This window comes from Xenopus laevis, chromosome 1S (genome assembly GCF_017654675.1).
Source record: "Xenopus laevis strain J_2021 chromosome 1S, Xenopus_laevis_v10.1, whole genome shotgun sequence".
Lineage (NCBI taxonomy): Eukaryota > Metazoa > Chordata > Amphibia > Anura > Pipidae > Xenopus > Xenopus laevis.
The window spans coordinates 142,881,348-142,902,387 of NC_054372.1; the positions used below are offsets into that span (position 1 = coordinate 142,881,348).

Here is a 21,040-nt window from a genome sequence, read left to right on the forward strand (position 1 = left end):
CTATTATGTTAGCCAAAAAACGTAATCTATAAAGGCTGGAGTGACTGAATGTCTAACGAGCTATATTGAAAATATTTTCTATTTTACGCAGTCTATTTGCCCAGCTTTTATACTGAACAATTCCTTTAAGGGTCTGGCCACGAGGGCAGATTCGGGGGAGATTAGTCGCCAGGCAACAAATCTCCTATTCTTCGCGCAACTAATCTTCCCGATCTGCCTTCCGCCGGCTAAAATGAAAATCGCATGGGGGTAGGCACTCAGATCGCTTCGTTTTCCAAAGTCGCCCGTAATTGCCTCACGAGGAAACTTCAGAAAACAAAGCGTTACGAGTGCCTGCCCCCAGCCGATTTTCACTTTAGCCGGCGGAAGGCAGATCAGGGAGATTAGTCGCTGAAGAAGAGGAAATTTGTCACCTGGCGACTAATCTCCCCGAATCTGCCCCTGTGGCCAGACCCTTAAATTACCAAAGCTCCTGATAACTGGCTACTCCCGATCACCTGAGGCAAGGTCCTCATCACATGACAGGAGCAGCCCTGAGTTAAAGCACAGCAAACAAACTAGCATAGTAGTCCAAGTTCAACTGGTCTGCCAGGATATTAGCGAGTTTCCAGCTGGCCCCTCTCCAGGCAAATTCCCATTGGTTTATATAGAGCTATAGTTTATCGACTATTTTACTTTTAATGGCTGTGACAATAAGTCTCAGAGGTCAGGTTCTCTGGCAGGCCCTAGCAGGTTCAGTTCAATAGAGCAGGTTGAAAAATGTATCTAATAAATTCAGCCGTAGCTTTTAAAATGCATATAGCTACAAAGTAGGGATGCACCGAATCCAGGATTCTGACTTTATCAGCGGGATTTGGATTCGGCCGTAAACCTTCTGTCTGGCCGAACTGAATTTGCGTATGCAAATTAGGGACAGGGAAGGGAAATTGCGACACTTTTTGTCACAAAACAAGGAAGTAAGAAATTGTTTCCCCTTCCCACCCTAATTTGCATATGCAAATTAGGATTCAGGTCAGTATTCGGCGAATCTTTCGCAAAGGATTCAGCCAAATCCAAAATAGTGGATTCAGTGCACCCCACTATATATGACAAAATAACATACACTAGAACCCCCATTTTAGGTTTTTCAGGGGACCAGGAAAAAATTATGTCTATTAAGGGAAAATGAAAAATCAGGGAAATGTATTAAAGTAACTTTTTCTTCAAGTACTGAACGGATATAAGCACAGGAGTCTGTTTTACTTTGAGATACAATATTTACTGTGTTAATAACAAGGTTAAACATTGCAGCCAGGCCCGGACTGGCAATCTGTAGGTTCTGGCAAATGCCAGAGGGGCTGCTATAAGGTTCCATAGAAAGTCAGTATTTAGTGGGCTGGCGGGGGCTGTTTGGGCCTGTGTGTGGGCTACTTGGGCCTCTGTGTACCTGAAATGCCAGGGCCTATTTTAATTCTCAGTCCAGACCTGATTGCAGCGTTAATGTTACACTATGGGGGGGCATGAGCCTCTATCACATACACAATGTAAAGCAATAAGTGATTGGTACAAGACTGTATAAGGGACAGACTCATTGGACTTGACCATTTACATACAGGCAGGACCATGGCAAAATATACATCTGGTTAGTATTTTAAACCTCTTTATTTCACAAATAATGACATCCATAGAGGAAAAAAGCCATTTTGGGAACATCAGGACAACATTTTGATGTAAAATCTGAGAAAACATTACTTAAATGAAATGGGCAGCGTTAATCATAGCGATGACTAACAACCAATCACATTTCTAGTTCGGTGGCGCTTCGCTGTCAACTTAAGCCACACCGCACGCTGTATTCTCCTCCCCGGCCGCAACCAAAACATCCTTTGTCTCGACCACTAATAAAAATGTAAAATGTGGGAAAACTTAAAATGGAGGTTTCAGTGTATAAGCTAAAAATATAGAAATGTTTCTGTTAAGGTCAACATCACCTTCATGTGTTACTGACACTTGATAAATAGACAAATACAAATCCACTCACACAATCTACTTTGCTTGTTGTCCAGTAAATGGCATTAAATAGTCCCTAATTGATTGTGCTACTTGTTTTATAGACATTTCCTTGAAGACTGCGCACAAACAACAGAAGAGCAGCACAAAGCTAATCACAGTATGACAGTATGACACAGCTGACTTTGCTTTTGCTCTTGTTGTTGCACATGTGGCAAGTATGGCGGACGCTGCTTGTGGCCATTCACATGTTATGACGCTGTTTGTTATAACGCCGTTTGTTAGACCGCGTGTTGAGACTCTGCGGACTCCCAGCTCTGAGCAGCCCCACACGAGAAAACATTTGCATTACATACATGTCGTCACGCGCCTGTTGTTTATCTCTTAAGCGCGCTCCGAAAGCTCCTCCCACTGCTGCCGCGTGCTGCTCGGAGTCGCGCCTGTTGTTAGGCACCCAAACAACACCCGAGGTACCCGCCCCCAGGTTTAATTGGGCAGCGATAATGATAGCAATGACTTACAACCAATCACATTTCTAGTTCGGTGGCGCTTCGCTGTCAACTTAAGCCACACCACGCACTGTATTCTCCTCCCCGACCGCAACCAAAACATCCTTTGTCTCAAGAAAGCCTCAGCGTTCTATTGGTGTGAGCTAACGAAGACTAGACGTTGATTGGCTGTGACGCATACCCACCGACCTCCATTTCCTTATGCTCCAGTCCGATTGGCCCTTAAGTTTTATGACAGCAAACTGTATCTTCGTCGAAGATTGGTTGCCGCGGACACCCCTTCTTACGTAGGCTGCCCCCTCTTCTCTGTAAACCGCCGTTCACCGTTTTCCAGTTAGAAACAAAACAAAAGCGGCGGGAGGAGCAAGGGAACGTGGCAGGGGCTGGAGTGTTGAATCCATCTGGAGAATGAGCGGCGCCGTGTCAAACGGAGAAAAAAGAGACGAGCCAGCCAGCGTCTTAGTGTGAGGAACGGGAGGATAACCGAGGGGTAGAACCGGGGGCCCTGAGGGTGAGGAAGACACGAGAACTGACACTTCTGTGTGAATGGAAAACGAGAAGCAGCGTTGCCTTGTGACGCAGAGGGGAAGTGTAGGGACGTGCAAGCTGCGGCCCTCCTGCTACTGGCGGCTTTATCCCCTACACTCCGGGCAGCCCTCAATGAATCCTCCTGACTGAGGCAGCTGTGGGACACTCGCACACACTTCTTATGTCCTTTAGCAAATAGATCCTTATAAAGCTTTGTATATACAGCCACCAGCACTGGCCCCTCTGTCTCTTGTTACACACTTATAGTATTGTCCACGGACACAGGGGCAACATATCACACACACACACACACACACACACTTACTCACAAACACAACACACTCTCTCACTCACATTCTCTCTATCGCACACACACACTCTCTCACACACACAACACACACTCACACACACAACACACTCACACATAACACACAATGGCAGCAGCAAAGCTTCATTGTTTAAAAGCAAAGCATGGCTGTGCCAGTTGCCTTGTGAGCTCAGCCAGATACTGACAGTTGATATGTTTTATTCAAATATCATACACTGATATCTATTATCATTAGGGTTAGGGGGTTCCTGCTGAGTAGGCTCAGTGCCAGAGCTATAGAATACTTATGACATCATGGGCTTCTTGTCTTTCTGACCCATGATAATCTGACCTCATTTCTACTGGCAGCCCTTGCCTTTGTGTAACTGACCCACCTGGCAGTCAATATTCTAGTGTGTCTGTAGTCACTGTGTCTCATTGCTTTTTATAAGACTTCTTTGGATTTTTAGTGGGGCGACCTTTTTTTATTATCTCTATAATCTGTCATTATAAGGAACAGAAAGCAGGTCAGTGTGTCTGAGAGCAGTGCTTGTATATATTTCTCTTGCTGCTGCTGCTGTTTAGGTCTGACTGGACACAAAGAAAGTTCTGCTTGTGATTGCAAAGCTTACAATGCAGCATAGCTTATATATATATATATATATATATATATATATATATATATATATATATATATATATATATATATATTTTTGGTTTATTAAAATGCTCCTGTCCTTCTATAATGTCCCTTCTGTTGTTGAACTGCAGCTCTGTACGCTGTTTGGCTTGACAAAGAATAAGCAGCTGTTCTAGTCTGGCAGGATATTTAGTTGTAGTCTGGTTATACCTCATCTTCCTGCCTTGTGCACCATTCTTTTGTTCTCCACGCTGAAAAGGTTAAGTGTATGATTGAATAACTGTGTAATTAGCTAGTGTCACGGGTCCCTCCTCTGGAATATGTTATTTTTGTATAATCAGGGCTATTATAAAACAGCATGGGCACCAGTACATTATCATAAATACCTGTATGTGACTTTTGGATCAAGTGAGAGCGAACCGCAGTGTTTATGTTTTATTTTGTTTCTTTAATAAACACCAGCAAATAATATATTGACTCATTTAGTATTTGTTCAAGACAACTGTTGGATAACTTTTTGGCAGTTAAATAAATGTTAAAATATTCCAACGGCTGTGGTGTTTAACCCTTCCAGCTTGGACCGATCTGCACTTTTCTCTGATCAGTGTGCCACGACAAGCCACAATGTTTTGCTGACGCTGTAAATGAAACATCTAGAGATCTATTGTAATTGGCCAGAATGGCTGGGGTAGGTGTTGAATGAGACGACAGACATTTTTGTCTTCTGCCCACCAGCTTTGGCACAGACTGCTCATTTTATGCACAACAAAGCCAATACTTATTCCTCTCTCCTGCCCCCTCCCAATTGCATTACATGCACTGGCCTGTATTCACAGCAAGCCATACCTATCGCCAGTTTATTTTAGTTTATTTTTTTTAATGATTTTGTGAATGTGGAAGAGAGGTGGATTTTTTTTTGAAGGGCAAGTTGCTGTTTACGTGTAAGACGACTGTGAGTGTTTCATAGGTGATCACATTGAGCTGTCACAGAGTCTTGCTTTCCTGAATGAACACTTTCTATTTATAGCCTAAAGCCAGGAGAGGGGATTGAGAACTGCAGTGTTTCCAGACTACGTGATTCACTTATTGTGCTCCAGCTTTAGTCAAGCTAAACGGATCTGTGGACTTTGCTCAGAATTTTTTTTTTTTTTACATTTTTTTCCAGTCTGGAATTCATGGTTGTTGTTTAGTGGCTCATACTTCATCTATTCCTTATCAACAAAGTGGTGTGTGTGGGCTAGGTTTATACCATCTAGTAAATACTGTGATTTTCTTATTCTTAATACATTTTAGTAGGGCTAAATGTCACTATACATGTGATATATTTGCGTACATATGGTTTGAACAGACGTTTCTGAATGGCAGGAGACTGCTAAGCTTGATATTTAATTTACCAGTCTATTTGTATTTCATTTCCTTTTTTATTCTATCTGTTTTGATCTACATGGTAGTATTGTAAATATAAACATAAACACCCTAGTGTTTGCCTGCTCTACAGTGCCTCAGTATTTGTAAATTAACCCCTTTGCTTCTGAGTTTAAGCCATGTGATAACAGTATTCATATCTGGCACAAATGTTTCCTTTCTACATGTGCTCATTTGTGCCACATTGTTACTTTGTTAACACTTACAGGAACTTCAACATTTTTTGTTTCTTTTGCTTTTCTATCTGTTCGAATGATTGTGCAATCTGGCAGCTCAGTGATCCAGGACCATCTGAACTGTTACAATTTGCTACATTTAGTTGATAAATATTGGTTGCTACATTTCTCAACAGTATCTGTGGAATATTGGCAACTATTGTATCAATTCCAACAGCTGGCTTAAATAAAACTCTGGGCTTCAGTGCAGCAGGGACAAAGATAACAAATGTACCAGTAACATAAAAAAAATGTAATTGTTTTAAAGTAATAAAAATATAATGCAGTTTTGCCCTGCACTAGTAAAACTACTGTGTTTGCTTCAGAAACACTACTATTGTTTATATAAATAAGCGGCTGTGTAGCCATGGGGGCAGCTATTCAAAGGAGAAAAGACTCAAGTTACACAGCAGATGCAGATAAGCTCTGTAGAACATAATGGTGTTATCTGTTATCCATTATTTATCCTGTGCCATATAGCCGTTTTTCAGTTTCCGCCATTGCTACTCAGCACAACTATAGTAGTGTTTCTGAAGAAAACACATCAGTTTTACCAGTGCATGGCAACACTACATGATATTTTCATTACTTTAAAACACTTTCAGTTTTTGGTGTTACTGTTCCTATAAGGCCCCCATACAGGGGCTGATAAAAGCTGCCAACAGACCAAGTCTGCAGCTTATTGGCCCGTGTGTGGGGCTATCCGACGGGCTTCTCCTATCGATCTCGATCGGCAGGTTAAAAAATCCAGTTGAATCGCGGCCCTATCAGTGAGTTTATGCGGTCCCGCGATCCGACCGCCCATATCGGATACATTATGATTCGATCATTGGGCCCTAGCTCCCATGATCGTAACAGCCCGGTATCGCCCACCTCAATGTGGGCGTATCAGAGCGAGATCAGCTAGTTTGGCGACATCGTTTGAAGGTGAACAACCCCTTTTAAATAATGCAAAATACCTAAGAATGTGGAACCTGTTGATCATAAACCGGTATGTGACCTGTTATCCAGAATGCCCAGGACCTGAAGTTTTCTGGATAACTGTTCTTTCCGTATTTTGGATCTTCTTAAACATTAAATAAACCTATAGGAATGTTTTGCCTTTAATAAGAATTAGTTCTATCTTCATTTGGACCAACACAAGATACTGTTTTATTGTTACAGAGAAAAAGTAAATCCTTTTAAAAATGGAATCTATGGTAGATGGCCTTCCTATAATTCAGAGCTTTCTGGATAACGGGTACTAGTTGCTTTCTGTAGTATTAGTTAAATCTGAATGTTCTGACCTACTATTCCTTTGCTTGTATAAATAGTGCAAGCTGTTATTGTTGCTGCTCTTTGCAGTTTATTACAAGTCTAAATTAGGAGCAGCTTTTTATAGTTGCAAGGTCGTGGCATATAGTTAGGCATATGTGGCTGTTTATAGATGTGCAGTAATATGGACACTCTGTTAATTGCTTGCCCACATTCACATACCATGCATAGGTTTACTTTTGCTTCCTTTGCTAGTTGCCTTGTTTGTATTTTTTACTTTACTAACCACACATAAGAGGAAGTCCTGAGCAATATACTCTCAACCTGCACTGTTGTTATTGACGCAGAAGTTTGGAAGGTGCAGAATCTGAAATACACTGATTCCTTATTTTTCTGTCCAGGCCCTCTCCTATTTATTTTCCATTCTGTCCTACTTCCTAGTTGCTAGAGTAAATTGAACCCTAGCAACCCGATAGCTGCCGAAATCCTAAACTGGAGAACTGCTGAACAAATAGTCAAACCATACATTTAGAAGACCTATTGCAAAATATTTAACTTTTGTTATATAACAAGCACCTTAGACACAACAGGCCAGCTATTGGATGGTTGTGTTGTAAGTTATATTTTGATGTTGTCATGTAAATACTGTCATGGAGAAAAAAATTCAAAATGAATCAGTTAATAGTGCTGCTCCAGCAGAATTCTGCACTGAAATCCATTTCTCAAAAGAGCAAACAGATTTTTTTAATATTTAATTTTGAAATCTGACATGGGGCTAGACATTTTGTAATTTTTCCAGCTGCCCCTGGTCATGTAACTTGTGCTCTGATAAACATCAGTCACTCTGTACTGCTGTACTATAAGTTGGAGTGATATCTACCCCCTCCCTTCCCCCCCCCCCCAGCAGCCAAACAAAAGAACAATGGGAAGGTAACCAGATAACAGCTCCCTAACACAAGTTAACAGCTGCCTGGTAGATCTAAGAACAGCACTCAATAGTAAAAACCCATGTCCCACTGCGACACTTTAATTAGGAGAAACAACAGCCTGCCAGAAAGCAGTTCAATCACAAAGTGCTGGCTCTTTCGGAAAGCACATGACCAGGCAAAATGACCCGAGATGGCTGCCTACACACCAATATTACAACTTAAAAAAATACACTTGCGGGTTCAGGAATGGAATTTTATATTGTATTGTATTGTATTTGCAGTGAGAACAGTGTAATTTAGAAATAAAAACTACATAAAAATCATGACAGAATCCCTTTAATATGTTTAAGAATGTCGAAACCCCCTTCACCAGATATTACTGTATGAGACAGCAGATTGAAAAGGCAGGGGCTGGTGAAAGCATTGTTATATTTGCTTTTGTGGATGTTTCATTAGATCCTAAAAGTCTTAAACCTCCCCAAAAAAACATAAAGCCCAAAAAAAACCTTTAAACCCAAAGCTATAAATTCTCTTTAGTTTTTTTAAAGACTAACCTAAGTCTTTCAATATAAACACAAAACAAATAACACTTAGAGAGATTGGTGGGAGAAGGTTATTTGTGGAGGAATACTGAGAGGACCTTATTCAGCCTTTAACCTGGTATTCCAAGCAAAGCCTGTTGCCTACAATTCATGCAGTGACTCTCCTCGTCTGACCCCTGGGCAGCTGCACAAAGAAACAGCCAATATAAGTGCATGTTTTTCTCTCTAGGCACACTTCTGGGACTTCTGTGATTTTTATGTTTCCCGTGTTTTTCTAAATCACCCTAAAGCTTGATGTTTAAGCAATATTCCTGTAGTAACATTTCCCAGAACAAATGCTCACTTATTCCAATAACAAATTTGCTGCACTTTGTATATCTGTGTACATTAGATCTTTGTTTTTCTTTCACTGGCCCTTTAAAAAGACCAACATCTGTTCTTTGCCTGTTATCTGTTAGAACAGTTGGCCATTCCGGAGATTCTAAATTGTGGATTAACCTAGTGACCTGCCTACAGTACATATTTATGGATGTGTGTATGAATTGCTTCCAGTGACCTACAAAAGTAAAATGGCATATTCTGCTTTTACCAGTTCAGATTGTTGAATTGCTACATTCCTTGTGTTTTTCTCTCTTCATTACAGATTGACTTTCTCCCCTGGTGCCTGTGTGGGAAGTGCCACACACTCTCCAAACCAACAACGGCTTTTGCATGTATTTTCCAGTGTTTCTTTTGTCAGCGAGTGCAGCAAAGTTGTAATTCTTCAAGTGCCAGCCCAGAGCTGAATGAAGATCCACCAGCAGACATGGTGAAGATGACAAAATCAAAAACTTTCCAGGCTTACCTGCCAAACTGCCATAGAACTTACAGCTGTATTCACTGTAGGGCACATTTAGCCAACCACGACGAACTGATATCCAAGGCAAGTGCATTTCTTCAGTATACCCTGAAATATACCCTGCAAACTGTATTTTTATTTTGGTATAATAAAGCAACGTGTATACATTATTTTTAACATCATGTGTAAAACATACAAGTTCCAGTACATAATGATCTGGTGGTGACCCCTGCAATCTCCCTAGTGATTATACCTTTCCTTCTCATTGTACACAGATGGTATAGACTTAATACTTCTGTGTGATATCTGTGTTGCATTTTTTTCTAAATCAAGTGGAGTTCAGCAGATGAACCCAAGGGCATCACAGGCAGGTTGAAATTGATTGACTTGTGTGAATATTTAAAACTTTCTGAGAATTGCTTGCGGTTGCTGCAGAGTTAAAAACAAGAGAGTTAGCATTAAATTCACACACGTCTCAAATGACACATACAGGCCATAAACGTCATGAGATTTTCTTTTCTTGGCAGGTTAAAAGCTGTAGAATCATTTCTCTTAGGAAATTCGGCATATTCGCAGCATAGCCCCACAAGAAAGTCTCTAACGGTGCCCTGCAGCATTTTCTATGTCAAAAGCTGTGTTTAGGATGTGGCACTGTACATCAACCAAAGCAGCTCTGAATACACCATTATAACTGGTGGGACAACCGATCACTGTTCCACTGCCCACAACCAGGCACCTGTTACTTGTACACTGGGGCACCTTGTAATTGCTATCACACATACGGATTGATCATTTAGCTTGGAGGTACTCTGAAGTACCTATCTTCCACAATATTCTGCTCCGACTGACCTTTGATTATCTTTTAATATATTTCAGAGTGTCATCCCTTTTTAGCCCCTATACCTATGTTCACTTCCCTCTCACTATCACCTGCATACCTGGACAATAGCTGTGTGCTCTCGGTAATTCTCCTGTTTTCCAATGGATTCAATCTTTTTCAGTTAACATTTTTTATACCCTTTTTTTTTTTTTTTTTTTTTACCCCTGTCATGTGCCTCATCTCCCTTCCATTTTTCATGCACTTGTGTGTGCATTCCTCATCAATTTCTCACTTTCCTTAAAGGGGACCTCCACGCAAAAAAAAATAAATAAAAAAAATTTGAAGCCTCTACAGTTTGAGGGGGGGGGGGGAAGAGCCCGGGGTTGGTGCCATTTTCTGCTGATAGGAGCACTGGCCTGGGGTTTCAGGTAAGTCAATACAATCACTAAGGGGTGCCTAACACTTGGCACCCCCCCAAGTGCAGGATGCCTTTCCTTCTCCTTTAAGCGCCTCTTCTCCAGTGTGAACATCCCCAACTTGTCCAGTCTTTCCTTGTAGCTAAGATTTTCCATACCTTTTACCACCTTCTCTGTACCCTCTCTACTTCAATAATGTCCTGTTTGAGCACTGGAGACCAAAACTGTACAATAAAATAAAAATCAAGCCCAAATTATAACTGATGACATCTTAAAGCACTGTTTCTAATAGGGATGCACCGAATCCACTATTTTGGATTAGGCCGAATCCTTTGTGAAAGATTTGGCTGAATCCGAACCCTAATTTACATATGCAAATTAGGGGTGGGAAGGGGGATTTTTTTTACTTCCTTGTTTTCTTACAAAAAGTCACGTGATTTCCCTCCCCGCCCCTAATTTGCATAAGCAAATTCGGATTCGGTTTGGCCTGGCAGAAGGATTTGGCCGAATCCTGCTGAAAAAGGCCTAATCCTGGCCGAATCCCGAACCGAATCCTGGATTCAGTGCATCTCTAGTTTCTAAGGATAAATTTTACAGGTTTTTCGTATCTTTTGCATATTCTAGGTTGCACCTTATAACCAAAAAGGAAAATAGTTTTTTTTTTTAAAAAAAAAAAAGATAGCCATTTGTGTCCCTTGAATGTTTTTATGGTTTACATTTTCCAGAATCAGAGGGATAATATTTGGTATGTTCAGTACATTACATTATTACCTTTTGCAAAAGAAGGACGAATCATCATTTTTTTTTTTTTTTTTTCTATCTGCAGTCATTTCAGGGAAGTCAAGGGAGAGCCTACCTCTTTAATTCAGTGTAAGTACACTCTGGACATTACAGATTTACAGTCTTTAAACAATTTACACCCTGACTTCTCTCGCCAGTCTGCTTAAGTTTTTAAAATCTTTTTCATTTCTCCCTTTATGGGTTTTATATGCATATATAAATTACTCCTGTAATGACTATCATAAACTCCTAAAGTCCTTAAGACTATAGGGGCCATGTTGCTGATATGGCGAGGCACATTTATCAAGGGTCGAATTTCGAATTCATGTAAGTTTTTTTTTTTTTTTTTTTTTTTTTTTTTTTTACTCCCATAACTCAAAATTCGACAATGTGTGTATATATATAAAAAAAAATAGAATTTTTAAAAGTTGAGTGAATAGAATCGACCCGAAAACGCAAATTGAATTCAAGTCAAATTTGATTCAAATTTAAAAAACTCGGTTCAAGTTTTTTTCTGCAAAAAAACCTTGAATGTCAGAAAGGCTGCAAACAACTCCAAATTGATCTGGACCTTTCCCATTGTCTTAAAGAGCAATTCGGCAGGTTTTAGGTGGCGAATAGTCGAATTTGAGTTCTTAAAGGGCCAGAGTATGTATGATGAAACTCAAATGAGAATTATTTGAATCTAATTCGAATCACTCCCTAGTCTAATTTGACAGTTGACCATAAAAAAACTTGAAAATTCGAATTTTATATTCAACTCTTGATAAATCTGCCCCTGAAGACCATAAAAAAACTTGAAAATTCGAATTTTATATTCGACTCTTGATAAATCTGCCCCTGAATATTATGTAGTAGTGGTTAAGGTAGGTTAGAAAAATGAAATTACAATCTGATGCTATGCTATTTTTTATAATCCACACCTAAACCTATTTATGTTCAGCCGTTTTTCAGGAGGTGGGGAAGGCAAGAGACTACAGTTTTTTTTTCAATTTGCATTGAAATAGATATGGAGGACACTGCACAGTTGTAAAAGGTAGGGTAGAAAAGGTCAGAATATGGATTAAAGGATTGAAGATATTCGGATTATTTGTGAATAGAATTAAAGAAATAGGACAATATGATTACAAAACTGTATTACCGTATGCAAAATGAGTGGGTTACACACAGTGATGGAGGCAAGTCAGCTGCTAGTGTGTTGCACAATAAGGGAGTGCTGTGCTTGTAGAATAAGTAAGTGCTGTGTTTATTTGTATATGCGGTAGGCTGATTATTTGTCACGTTGGAGGTGTCTGTGGAACCTTTGCGCAGACCAGGGCCATAAAATGTCCATGAAGGGCCACATACAGCACAGAGGCCTTAAGATAGCCCCAATCTAAGGGCTCATACAGTTCACTGTTTATAGAGTAAATGTTAATGTACCTTATACATTTGAATAGATACTTAATTCAAATACAATGTGTGTAAAAAGCCCTTCAAGTCAGGGCCACAGCAAAATGAGCAACAAATCTGTAAGAGTCCTAATCGATCAATACTGATGGAAACTTCACCTGCCCCTGCACTACATTAATCTTCCCAGGCAAATACCCCAAACCTCAGTCACGCTGCCCATACTGCTGCCAATTACTACTGAATCACAAGGCAGTGAAAGGGAAGCATAGGTTATTTTAGTCTGAGCTTGTTAAGCTTGTCTTCTACAGGTCACATCTTTATTAATAGTCTTGTGAGTGGCTGTCCAACTCGTGGGCTATAAAAAGAACATCTTAGGCGAAAATGCTGATGTGCAGAGGTAGAGCTCACACACCTGGTATAGATCATATCTGATCTGCGAGTCAGCCAAAATAAGATGTGGAGAATTTAGCAAGCAGAAAATTGTACAGGACCAGGTGCTATGCGTTGTTTTTACATTTAGATTAACCATGCATAGTCCTGTACTGCATTCACATGAAACCTGTAGTGATATGATCTGCATGTCTTGCACTTGTACAGCAGCAGGATTTTATAGTAATGACCTACAGGAGCAATATAAGTGGACATTTAATCATGTGCCTCTATCCTGCAGGGTGAATGTGGGATGTGGTCCAGCAGAAGAGAGGGTTCTTCTAACAGGGCTGCACGCAGTGGCTGATATATACTGTGAGAACTGTAAAACCACCCTCGGCTGGAAATATGTGAGTTTCAGCACATCACTGTTGCATGCAAGCTCTAAAATGTTCTAACTTGATCCTCTTGCATCTGTCAAGCAGAAAATGGTTCCAAAACACACATATATTGGGCTGGGTAGAAAATATAGTCATCTGTTGCTTTGTCTCTGCAGTGTTTTATCACCATAGATTTCCACTCCCCCTAATTTGGTAACTGGCCTATAGCAAGCAGTGCATAATATGGACTACTTAATGCATAATGAATACTTAATCCATAACTTACAGGTAATCAGGGGGCAGTTTATGTGGCAGATGGCTGTGGGTCGCCGTCACTTGAATCTATGTGATATATTGTGTGTAATAAAGTTCATTTTGGACAAGAGGTCTGCATACTTGTTTGTATTATGAATGTAATGTTGTATGTGCTTTCTCTTTTTTTTTTTCTTCTTCCCTGTGCAGGAGCATGCCTTCGAGAGCAGTCAGAAATACAAGGAAGGCAAATTTATAATAGAACTGGCTCACATGATAAAAGACAATGGCTGGGAGTGAGCTCCATGCACTGCCCTACTTTAGGTTATGTCTGTGATATTTACATTACAGATGACGTGACATATTAACCTACGGAACTCGTTTTGGGCAAATTGAAAAAAAAATATCATTGAACTTTAGAGAAAAAAACCCAGAAAACCTAACCTCAGACTTGGAGAGCAGCTGATGGTGGTATTCTAGCTGGAGTGTCCAAAAAAAGGCTTTTCCTCCTCCTTTTTACACCTTGTCAATTTTTTCTCTTCTAAATGTTTTCTTCTTGTGTGTGAACAGTTGTGAACCCCCATTGCTGCTGTAGGGGGTCTGCAATGCATTTGAAAGAGATTTTCCCAACGTGCAAGTCCAAGAGACACAATTCTCCTGTGAACCTGTGAATACCTTAATGTTGATTTGAGGTTCTATTTTCCTGCATGCGTTTGCTCTGCGGTTTTCCTCCTGATTCTCTACATGCTGGCTGAGCAGTTGGGAAACTGAGGAAACCATTTTGCTTTAGACAGGAAGAACAAGAATCCTACGCACCCAGTTGGTTTTTCTCTATCCTCACACCATTTGCAGTCAGGAACGTATTGCAGTGCATTGGGTTCCACACATAAGTGAGGAGGAGAAGCAGAAGTCACTGTACTTCAGACTTCACACCCTTTACTGTTGAATGAAGATTTTGGAAGACAGTGAGGACACAGTGGCTTTCACACGTCGTTTTCTATTTACAAATGTTTCTGTAATGAAAGAGTCAGAGACTCTGTGAAATTCCAGACTAACTGCAGGTTTATGTGTCTATTTGTGACATTTCAAGGAAAAGCAGAGTCCTTATGGGGAGTGGCCAGATTGCAGTGAAATATGGAAGCGATCAGGAAAGAACAGGCAGCAGCTGCCTCTCAATGGGTCTTATGGCAGGTTCCATAAACCATTCAGCATTTCATTGAATGCACTGGACAAAGAGGACAAAAGGAAATAAGTTATTTGTGGTGGTTCTCCTTTTTGCGCACAAGCATTTTAGGAAATCTTTCCATTCAGCGCATTCACACAGCTTAGTCCTAAACTATGGGAGCCCCCCGATTCTTTCGTAACCATGAATCAAGTCTATTTTTGGGTGTGGGTGGTTTGCTGGTTAAATCATATCCTACAAAGTGTTTTAAGAAATATTAAGAAACAATAATATAGAGGAATCTATTAAGAATGAAGTACCCTGATTATTAAATGTGCACAACTGCAGTCACTTTCAGTTCACATGGGCTTTATTATCACACTTGATGCACCATTATGCAAACTTGCAGCAGTGTTTTGCTGTTTATGTAACTTATCTCCCCATTGTTCTACCTCTCCATGTGAATGTGGCTGATCTACAACTCGACAATGATCGCACAAGTTGTGGTTCAGCCCCAGTTGGTGAGGCAGCGACATACTTGGTTGAAGTCTTTAGTTGCCCTGCAGTCTTTCCCACAGTTAGGTTTCCCTTCAAAGAATAAAACTTGGGAAGTACTGACTATTCTGGGCTTGTTTATAGGGCAATATACTGTTATTCAGCCAGGGGAAGACTTAACAGAAAAATGGCTTGAGTCTGAGACGCCATTTATTTTTTTATTCTACACTACAATTACTGTGAGCACTTTTGACTAAATGATATTATGGGAATCCTTGCAATAGAAATTATATTCCCCCAAATATCCCTTATATAACTGTTTCAGTACCCGCAGAAGCAGCGCTGCTTAATCATATCTAGTGGAGGCCGGACTGCACTTTATGCTTGTGAATTCTATATGACTGAAGGCTGGAAACCTCTTTTTTCAGTGCATTGGTTATTCAGAGATTTCTAATCGCCACTAGGGTTGACTTTTGGATAATTGTGTGGCTGAACATATATAATCTGTGAGCATTCATTCCATGGAGGTTTTTGTTGTAACCCCATTAACATAACATAGGGATATAAATACATTCACAGAATAATAGAGCGCTATGAGTGTTTTCTATCTCTGAGACATTTTTCCTCAACTTTCTGGGTGGTTTTCTGTCTCCATAAGTAGCAGCTGAGCTAATTCTACATATGGAGTGCCTAGAAAAATGTATATTGAAGCCTAAGCTCTGTGACAAGAGGGACTTAAAGGGAACATATTTTTTTCAAAACGCATCAGTTAATAGTGCTGCTCCAGCAGAATTCTGCACTGAAATCCATTTTTCAAAAGAGCAAACAAATTTTGGTATATTCAATCTGACATGGGGCTAGACATATTGTCAATTTCCCAGCTGCCTCCAGTCATGTGACTTGTGCTCTGATAAAACTTCAATCACTCTTTACTGCTGTACTGCAAGTTGGAGGGATATCATACCCCCCCCCCAGCAACCTAACAACAGAACAATGGGAAGGTAACAAGATAGCAGCTCCCTAACACAAGATAACAGCTGCCTGGAAGAGCTAAGAACCGCATTTAATAGTAAAACCCAAGTCCCACTGAGACTGATTCAGTTGCATTAAGTAGGAGAAATAACAGCCTGCCAGAAAGTAGTTCCATCCTAAAGTGCAGGCACAAGTCACATGACTGGGGCAGCTGGGAAACTGACAAAATGCCTAGCCCCATGTCAGATTTCAAAATTGAATATAAAAAAAATCTGTTTGCTCTTTTGAGAAATGGATTTCAGTGGATAATTCTGCTGGAGCAGCACTATTAACTGATGTGTTTTGGAAAAAAACATGTTTTCCATGACCGTATCCCTTTAAAGAACATGGCAAACTAATGTTGCTTTCTAGATCACAGGCTGGTTCTGGTGGCCCCTTTGCAGATACCTATAGCACACATCAGTCATGATCTGCCATCCACCCACTCTCTCAAGCCACTTCTTGTCTCAACAATACAGTAGTAAACACAAGTCCCACTTCAAGCGATGCTAAATATATATATATATACTGTATGGGTCAGTCTGGCTACTGATCTTTACTCTGTGTGTGTGTGTGTTTCATTTTTCTATTTGTTTGTTTCCTGACATTTGCATAAGGATTAAACTAAAATTGCAGAATGAAATGGGGGAAGAAAAAGCGTTTTCCATCTAACCAGTTTTTGTACATACAATAATAAGGATAATATTTAAGTTTGTGTTCCTGTGATACAATTGCTTGTTTGTTTTTTGTTATACTTTTTTTCCATACTTTTTATTATTATTGTAGCTACTTAACCTATTTGTATATATGTTCTTTTTATATATATATATATATATATATGTGTGTGTGTATAAACTGTATGGAAAACCTATTGTGGAACCTGTTTCTTCTCTATTTGGAGTTAGAAGCTGCTCCGTGCTGGGCCTGCCCCCTCCCCCACTGATTTTGGGAAGTAAGGTCCCGACAAGCTTCTGACTCCCCAAGCACTTTACTAAATAACATTACATGTGATGGAAATATAATATTGTCCAATCATTTAAGAGCAATTTGCTTTCAATATACTCTGATGCAACAACCCACAGTGTTTCCCACCAACGAGGGGCTTCTAAAGCAACGTATCCCTCTGACTGTGCTGGTAGATTCAGTGAAAATATAGATTTGCTTTCCAAGCCCTTGTGTGTTGCACAGACTTGCACTGATACCAAATATAAGGAGCATCATTTTCTATGTCCTGCATACTGTATTCCGTGATGCTGGATAGTCTCATTCTCCTGCTTTATCAGTCTCTCTCTCTCTCGTCTCCCATGTTTGGTGAATACTGTGCTTGGCCAGTTATTCCAATATGTGTGCTTTATCCCCGGTAAATGCTGCTCTTACAAACAGTATTTTAACTCCTTCAGTGCCAGATCAGCTTTGCTGTCCAATGCCAGCCAGCAGCCGAGTAGATTGCAGAACATTCTTTAATAAAAGCTACTGGTGGGATTGTCACTCACTACCTCTGTCAGTTTCCTCCACAGACAAAAAAAGCTCCCAAGTCATTTATTTCTCTCCCAGTGCTGGGACCAGTAACAGCAAGGTGCTTATTTACCATCCCAATGGAACTAGTGCACAACAGCTGCTATAGTCAGAGATGGGGTCATTGTGGCCTCCTGTACATATTCTCTGACTATTTGCTTTACTCTCTGTGCAGTAGAATAGGCCTGACAGTACTGAGCCTCTCTGTTTTGGTACTGGAATGATATTGATATATATATATATATATATATATATATATGTCAAGGCTCATTGAATAGTTTTACACACACACAGGCCCATATCGCTGAAAATTAAATGCATCCCGGCCTCACTCAAATTTAGGCACACACCCCCCCCCAATATATTTTGGCTCAGCACAAATCTGAACAACGAGCATCAATTGGGATCAAATCACTTTCACAGCATCCCGGCCTTGAGTCACTGTGTGCATCTGTACCCACCTGTTACCCAGTGTGTGTGTTAAAGGCCTGCAGTGCAGAGCTCTAACACAGCCATAGCTAGAGAAAGGATTGAGTGGGGCAGGACTTTGTGATACGTATCTGAGGGGAAGACATTGCTTCTCAGTGCATCACACACTCTTCACTTTCTTTACACCTGATCTTTTGAAGCTGAAATAGCTTTGCTGTTCTGTCCTAGCAATATCGTACAACACTTGTGTGACTGTTTCACCTTGTTGTATTCTATTTGAGGTATAACAATAAAAGGCTTTAATCAGCTCTGGACTGTTGCATGTGTTTGTTTTTTCTGCAAATGTATTTTGTGCCACCAGAAGTGCACTGCTACATTATAACATCATATAATAATAGCACCTTGATATTGTCTAGTTCATCCTGCTGCTGGAGTTCCTGGAATGCATGGGATCAGACCCAAGCTAGCGTTTGCCTTCATTGTGAGGATACTACCCATCAACACAGTGACATTTGTATACGTCCCTACCTAAATAATATAAAAATGAGGCAAGGGGCACAATCGTGAAAATGAGAATTTAATATGAGCTTCAGCATATGGAAATAAGAAACTTTCTAAATACAATCAACTAAAAATTCTCTACCGTTTCTGGAATAATCAGGTTTCACTATTTCATTATTCTTCTCTCAGCATCTGTTTCTCTTCATTCTCTGTTCATGCAGCAGTTGGGTTGGGTCACATATTTATTGACAGTTAGATCCAATATATCTTATAGGTGGGATCCTTTTGCCTAGAAGATATATTAGAGCTCACTCTATTAAAATCCCCAGACATCATGTCTCTCTACACGCAGAATTTGTGCAAAAGGCAGTTATTTCGTTACGTTTTGTTTGTACTGGAATCAGTTATGAGTAAACTCTAAAACATCTACTAGGAAAGGAATCCCCCCCTATATAAGATATATTGGATCTAACTGTCAATGACTAACTGACACCCAACTGCTGAATGAAGCCAGAATGAAGAGAAACAGATGCTGAGACAGGGATAGTAAATATAAACTTGATTATTTCAGAATTTTTAGTTGTCTTTTAATTTAACTGTGATGGAAGTGGAAGCACCACAATAATATCACACAACTCCAAATATGAAAATGTATTTTTCTATTTTAATTGCATGTAATTAGATAGCGGCACTAATGAGATGATCATATTTACACACAGTCCATTGGTGCAGTATAGGACCTGTAGCGCTAATAAGCAAACCTCTTCTATATGGAGTAGCAGCACTGAATATCATTTGTACACAGCAGTGAATGTCTGTGCCCTTCATCTTGTTGCACAGCCCTGTAAGCAGATCTTCTACTCCATAAGGAAAGAGATATGTCTGCAGGCAGATGATATAGTCAACAAATGCCATTATTTGTGTGTTCCATTGATAGAATGAAGTCACTGGGGTGGTGTCTATAACCCTTATTTACTCTAGCCCAGTGGTTCTCAACCTTCCTAATGCCGCGACCCTTTAATAGTTCCTCATGTTGTGGTTATTTCAGTTGCTACTTCATAACTGTAATTTTGCTACTGTTATGATCAATCGGTACCTGTGCCAGCCAGCAGTACCCAAAATATTGCCCAATCTGTACCTGTGTGCCACCAATGCATGATTGCCCCCACAAAGTCTGTACCTGTTGTGCCAAGTTGCCAACAAAAACAATGCATTGCCCCTTAAGTCAGCAGCATCACCAAAATTGCCCAGCCCCAGCCAGGATCAGTCTGTACCTCTGCTCAGTGTGTACCTCTCTCTCCAATAACACCAGCCGCCAGTTTCAGAACAAAGAATGCTGGACCAGCACTGACTGAGGGCTCCCTCTAACGCGCCAGTCCAGACCAGTAAAGCTCAGCTCCCTTCCTGTGCAGAGTGACGTCACCAAAGCATCTCTCTCCTCTCTTACTCGAACTGGAGCAAGCATCCGAGCAGGAGAGTGGGCAGGCTGGGCTAGGCGACCCCCAAAGGGGTTGCGACCCACAGGTTGAGAACCGCTGCACTAGCCTCATACATAGTATTGGAGACATCTGCTCTCATCAATCACCTTGTGGCATTAGACTGTAACTGTATCAACACTCACAAGTGTTTGTGTATAAACTGCCTGTACTGCTTCCATACACATCCCTTCATGCAAACTAAGCAAAATAATCATTTGCATTCCTGGCTCTTTTCAGCCATTAACCCATCCATTTCTATACCTCTAAAAAAAAGGTTTTGATCCACATAGGGACATTTCTCTTGAAATATATACATATACATGTTAAGGATTCATATAATGTTATTTGAGCACATGCAGCACAACCAGATGGCAGTTATTTAGCTTAATATTCCTACTAACTCCTACCATGGGGCATATTCTCCTGGCATCGACTTATGGGTATGACAAGCATAACATTTATTAGTAATTTGTCAAGTTCTAGAATAAAACTTTGGTTCGGGCACTTGCATGTAGGATACACTGCCCTAAATAAATGCTGTAAGATAAAATGGAATAATGGACTCCTTGTTGTAAATTATAATGATATAAGAAGCCACAGAGGGTCCCATGACCATATGCATATGCAGCCTAGTGCTTTTATACAGGTCAGGGATACATTAGTCCTTAAAATACACAAGTCATGTGACCCAAATGACATCACTAAGCACAGATTATTAAACCATTTATAAAGATATAATTTACAGAATATTTCTAGTACTTGTGTATTATGTAGGGAATAACATACCCCCCCCCTATCGGAAAATAAAAAGCTATTTATTAGAAGTCAAGAAAGTGGTCCATGACAAATCTTCAGGTCATGGGT

The 21,040-nt window shown here is 40.3% G+C and overlaps 1 protein-coding gene and 1 long non-coding RNA gene across 3 annotated transcripts; one reads left to right on the top strand and one right to left on the bottom strand.

Annotated features, from left to right (window-relative positions):
- Nucleotides 1-1,622: 1,622 nt before the first annotated feature.
- LOC108707131 lies at nt 1,623-2,588 on the bottom strand. The gene is made up of 2 exons (XR_001934229.2): nt 2,021-2,588; nt 1,623-1,877 (listed from the first exon to the last, which is right to left on the bottom strand). It is a non-coding gene; the product is annotated as an uncharacterized LOC108707131 (long non-coding RNA).
- A 196-nt stretch (nt 2,589-2,784) lies between these two features.
- On the top strand, nt 2,785-15,150 carry LOC108707130 (protein yippee-like 1). Of its 2 annotated transcripts, none has more exons than XM_018244116.2 (5): nt 2,785-3,009; nt 8,982-9,260; nt 11,239-11,282; nt 13,255-13,363; nt 13,796-15,150. In XM_018244116.2, the coding sequence occupies exons 2-5, from the start codon at nt 9,144-9,146 to the stop codon at nt 13,883-13,885; spliced, it is 360 nt and encodes a 119-aa protein (XP_018099605.1). In that variant the 5' UTR covers nt 2,785-3,009; nt 8,982-9,143; the 3' UTR covers nt 13,886-15,150. The 2 variants fall into 2 exon arrangements, with proteins under 2 accessions (XP_018099605.1, XP_041436240.1); XM_041580306.1 differs by having other exon boundaries at nt 2,785-2,962.
- The last annotated feature ends 5,890 nt before the right edge of the window (nt 15,151-21,040 follow it).

Coding starts and splice junctions, on each gene's coding strand:
- LOC108707130 (XM_018244116.2), top strand. CDS start 9,144: ATGGTGAAGATGACAAAATCAAAAACTTTCCAGGCTTACCTGCCAAAC. Junction 9,261..11,238: donor ACGACGAACTGATATCCAAG/GCAAGTGCATTT, acceptor TTCTATCTGCAG/TCATTTCAGGGAAGTCAAGG. Junction 11,283..13,254: donor GCCTACCTCTTTAATTCAGT/GTAAGTACACTC, acceptor TCTATCCTGCAG/GGTGAATGTGGGATGTGGTC.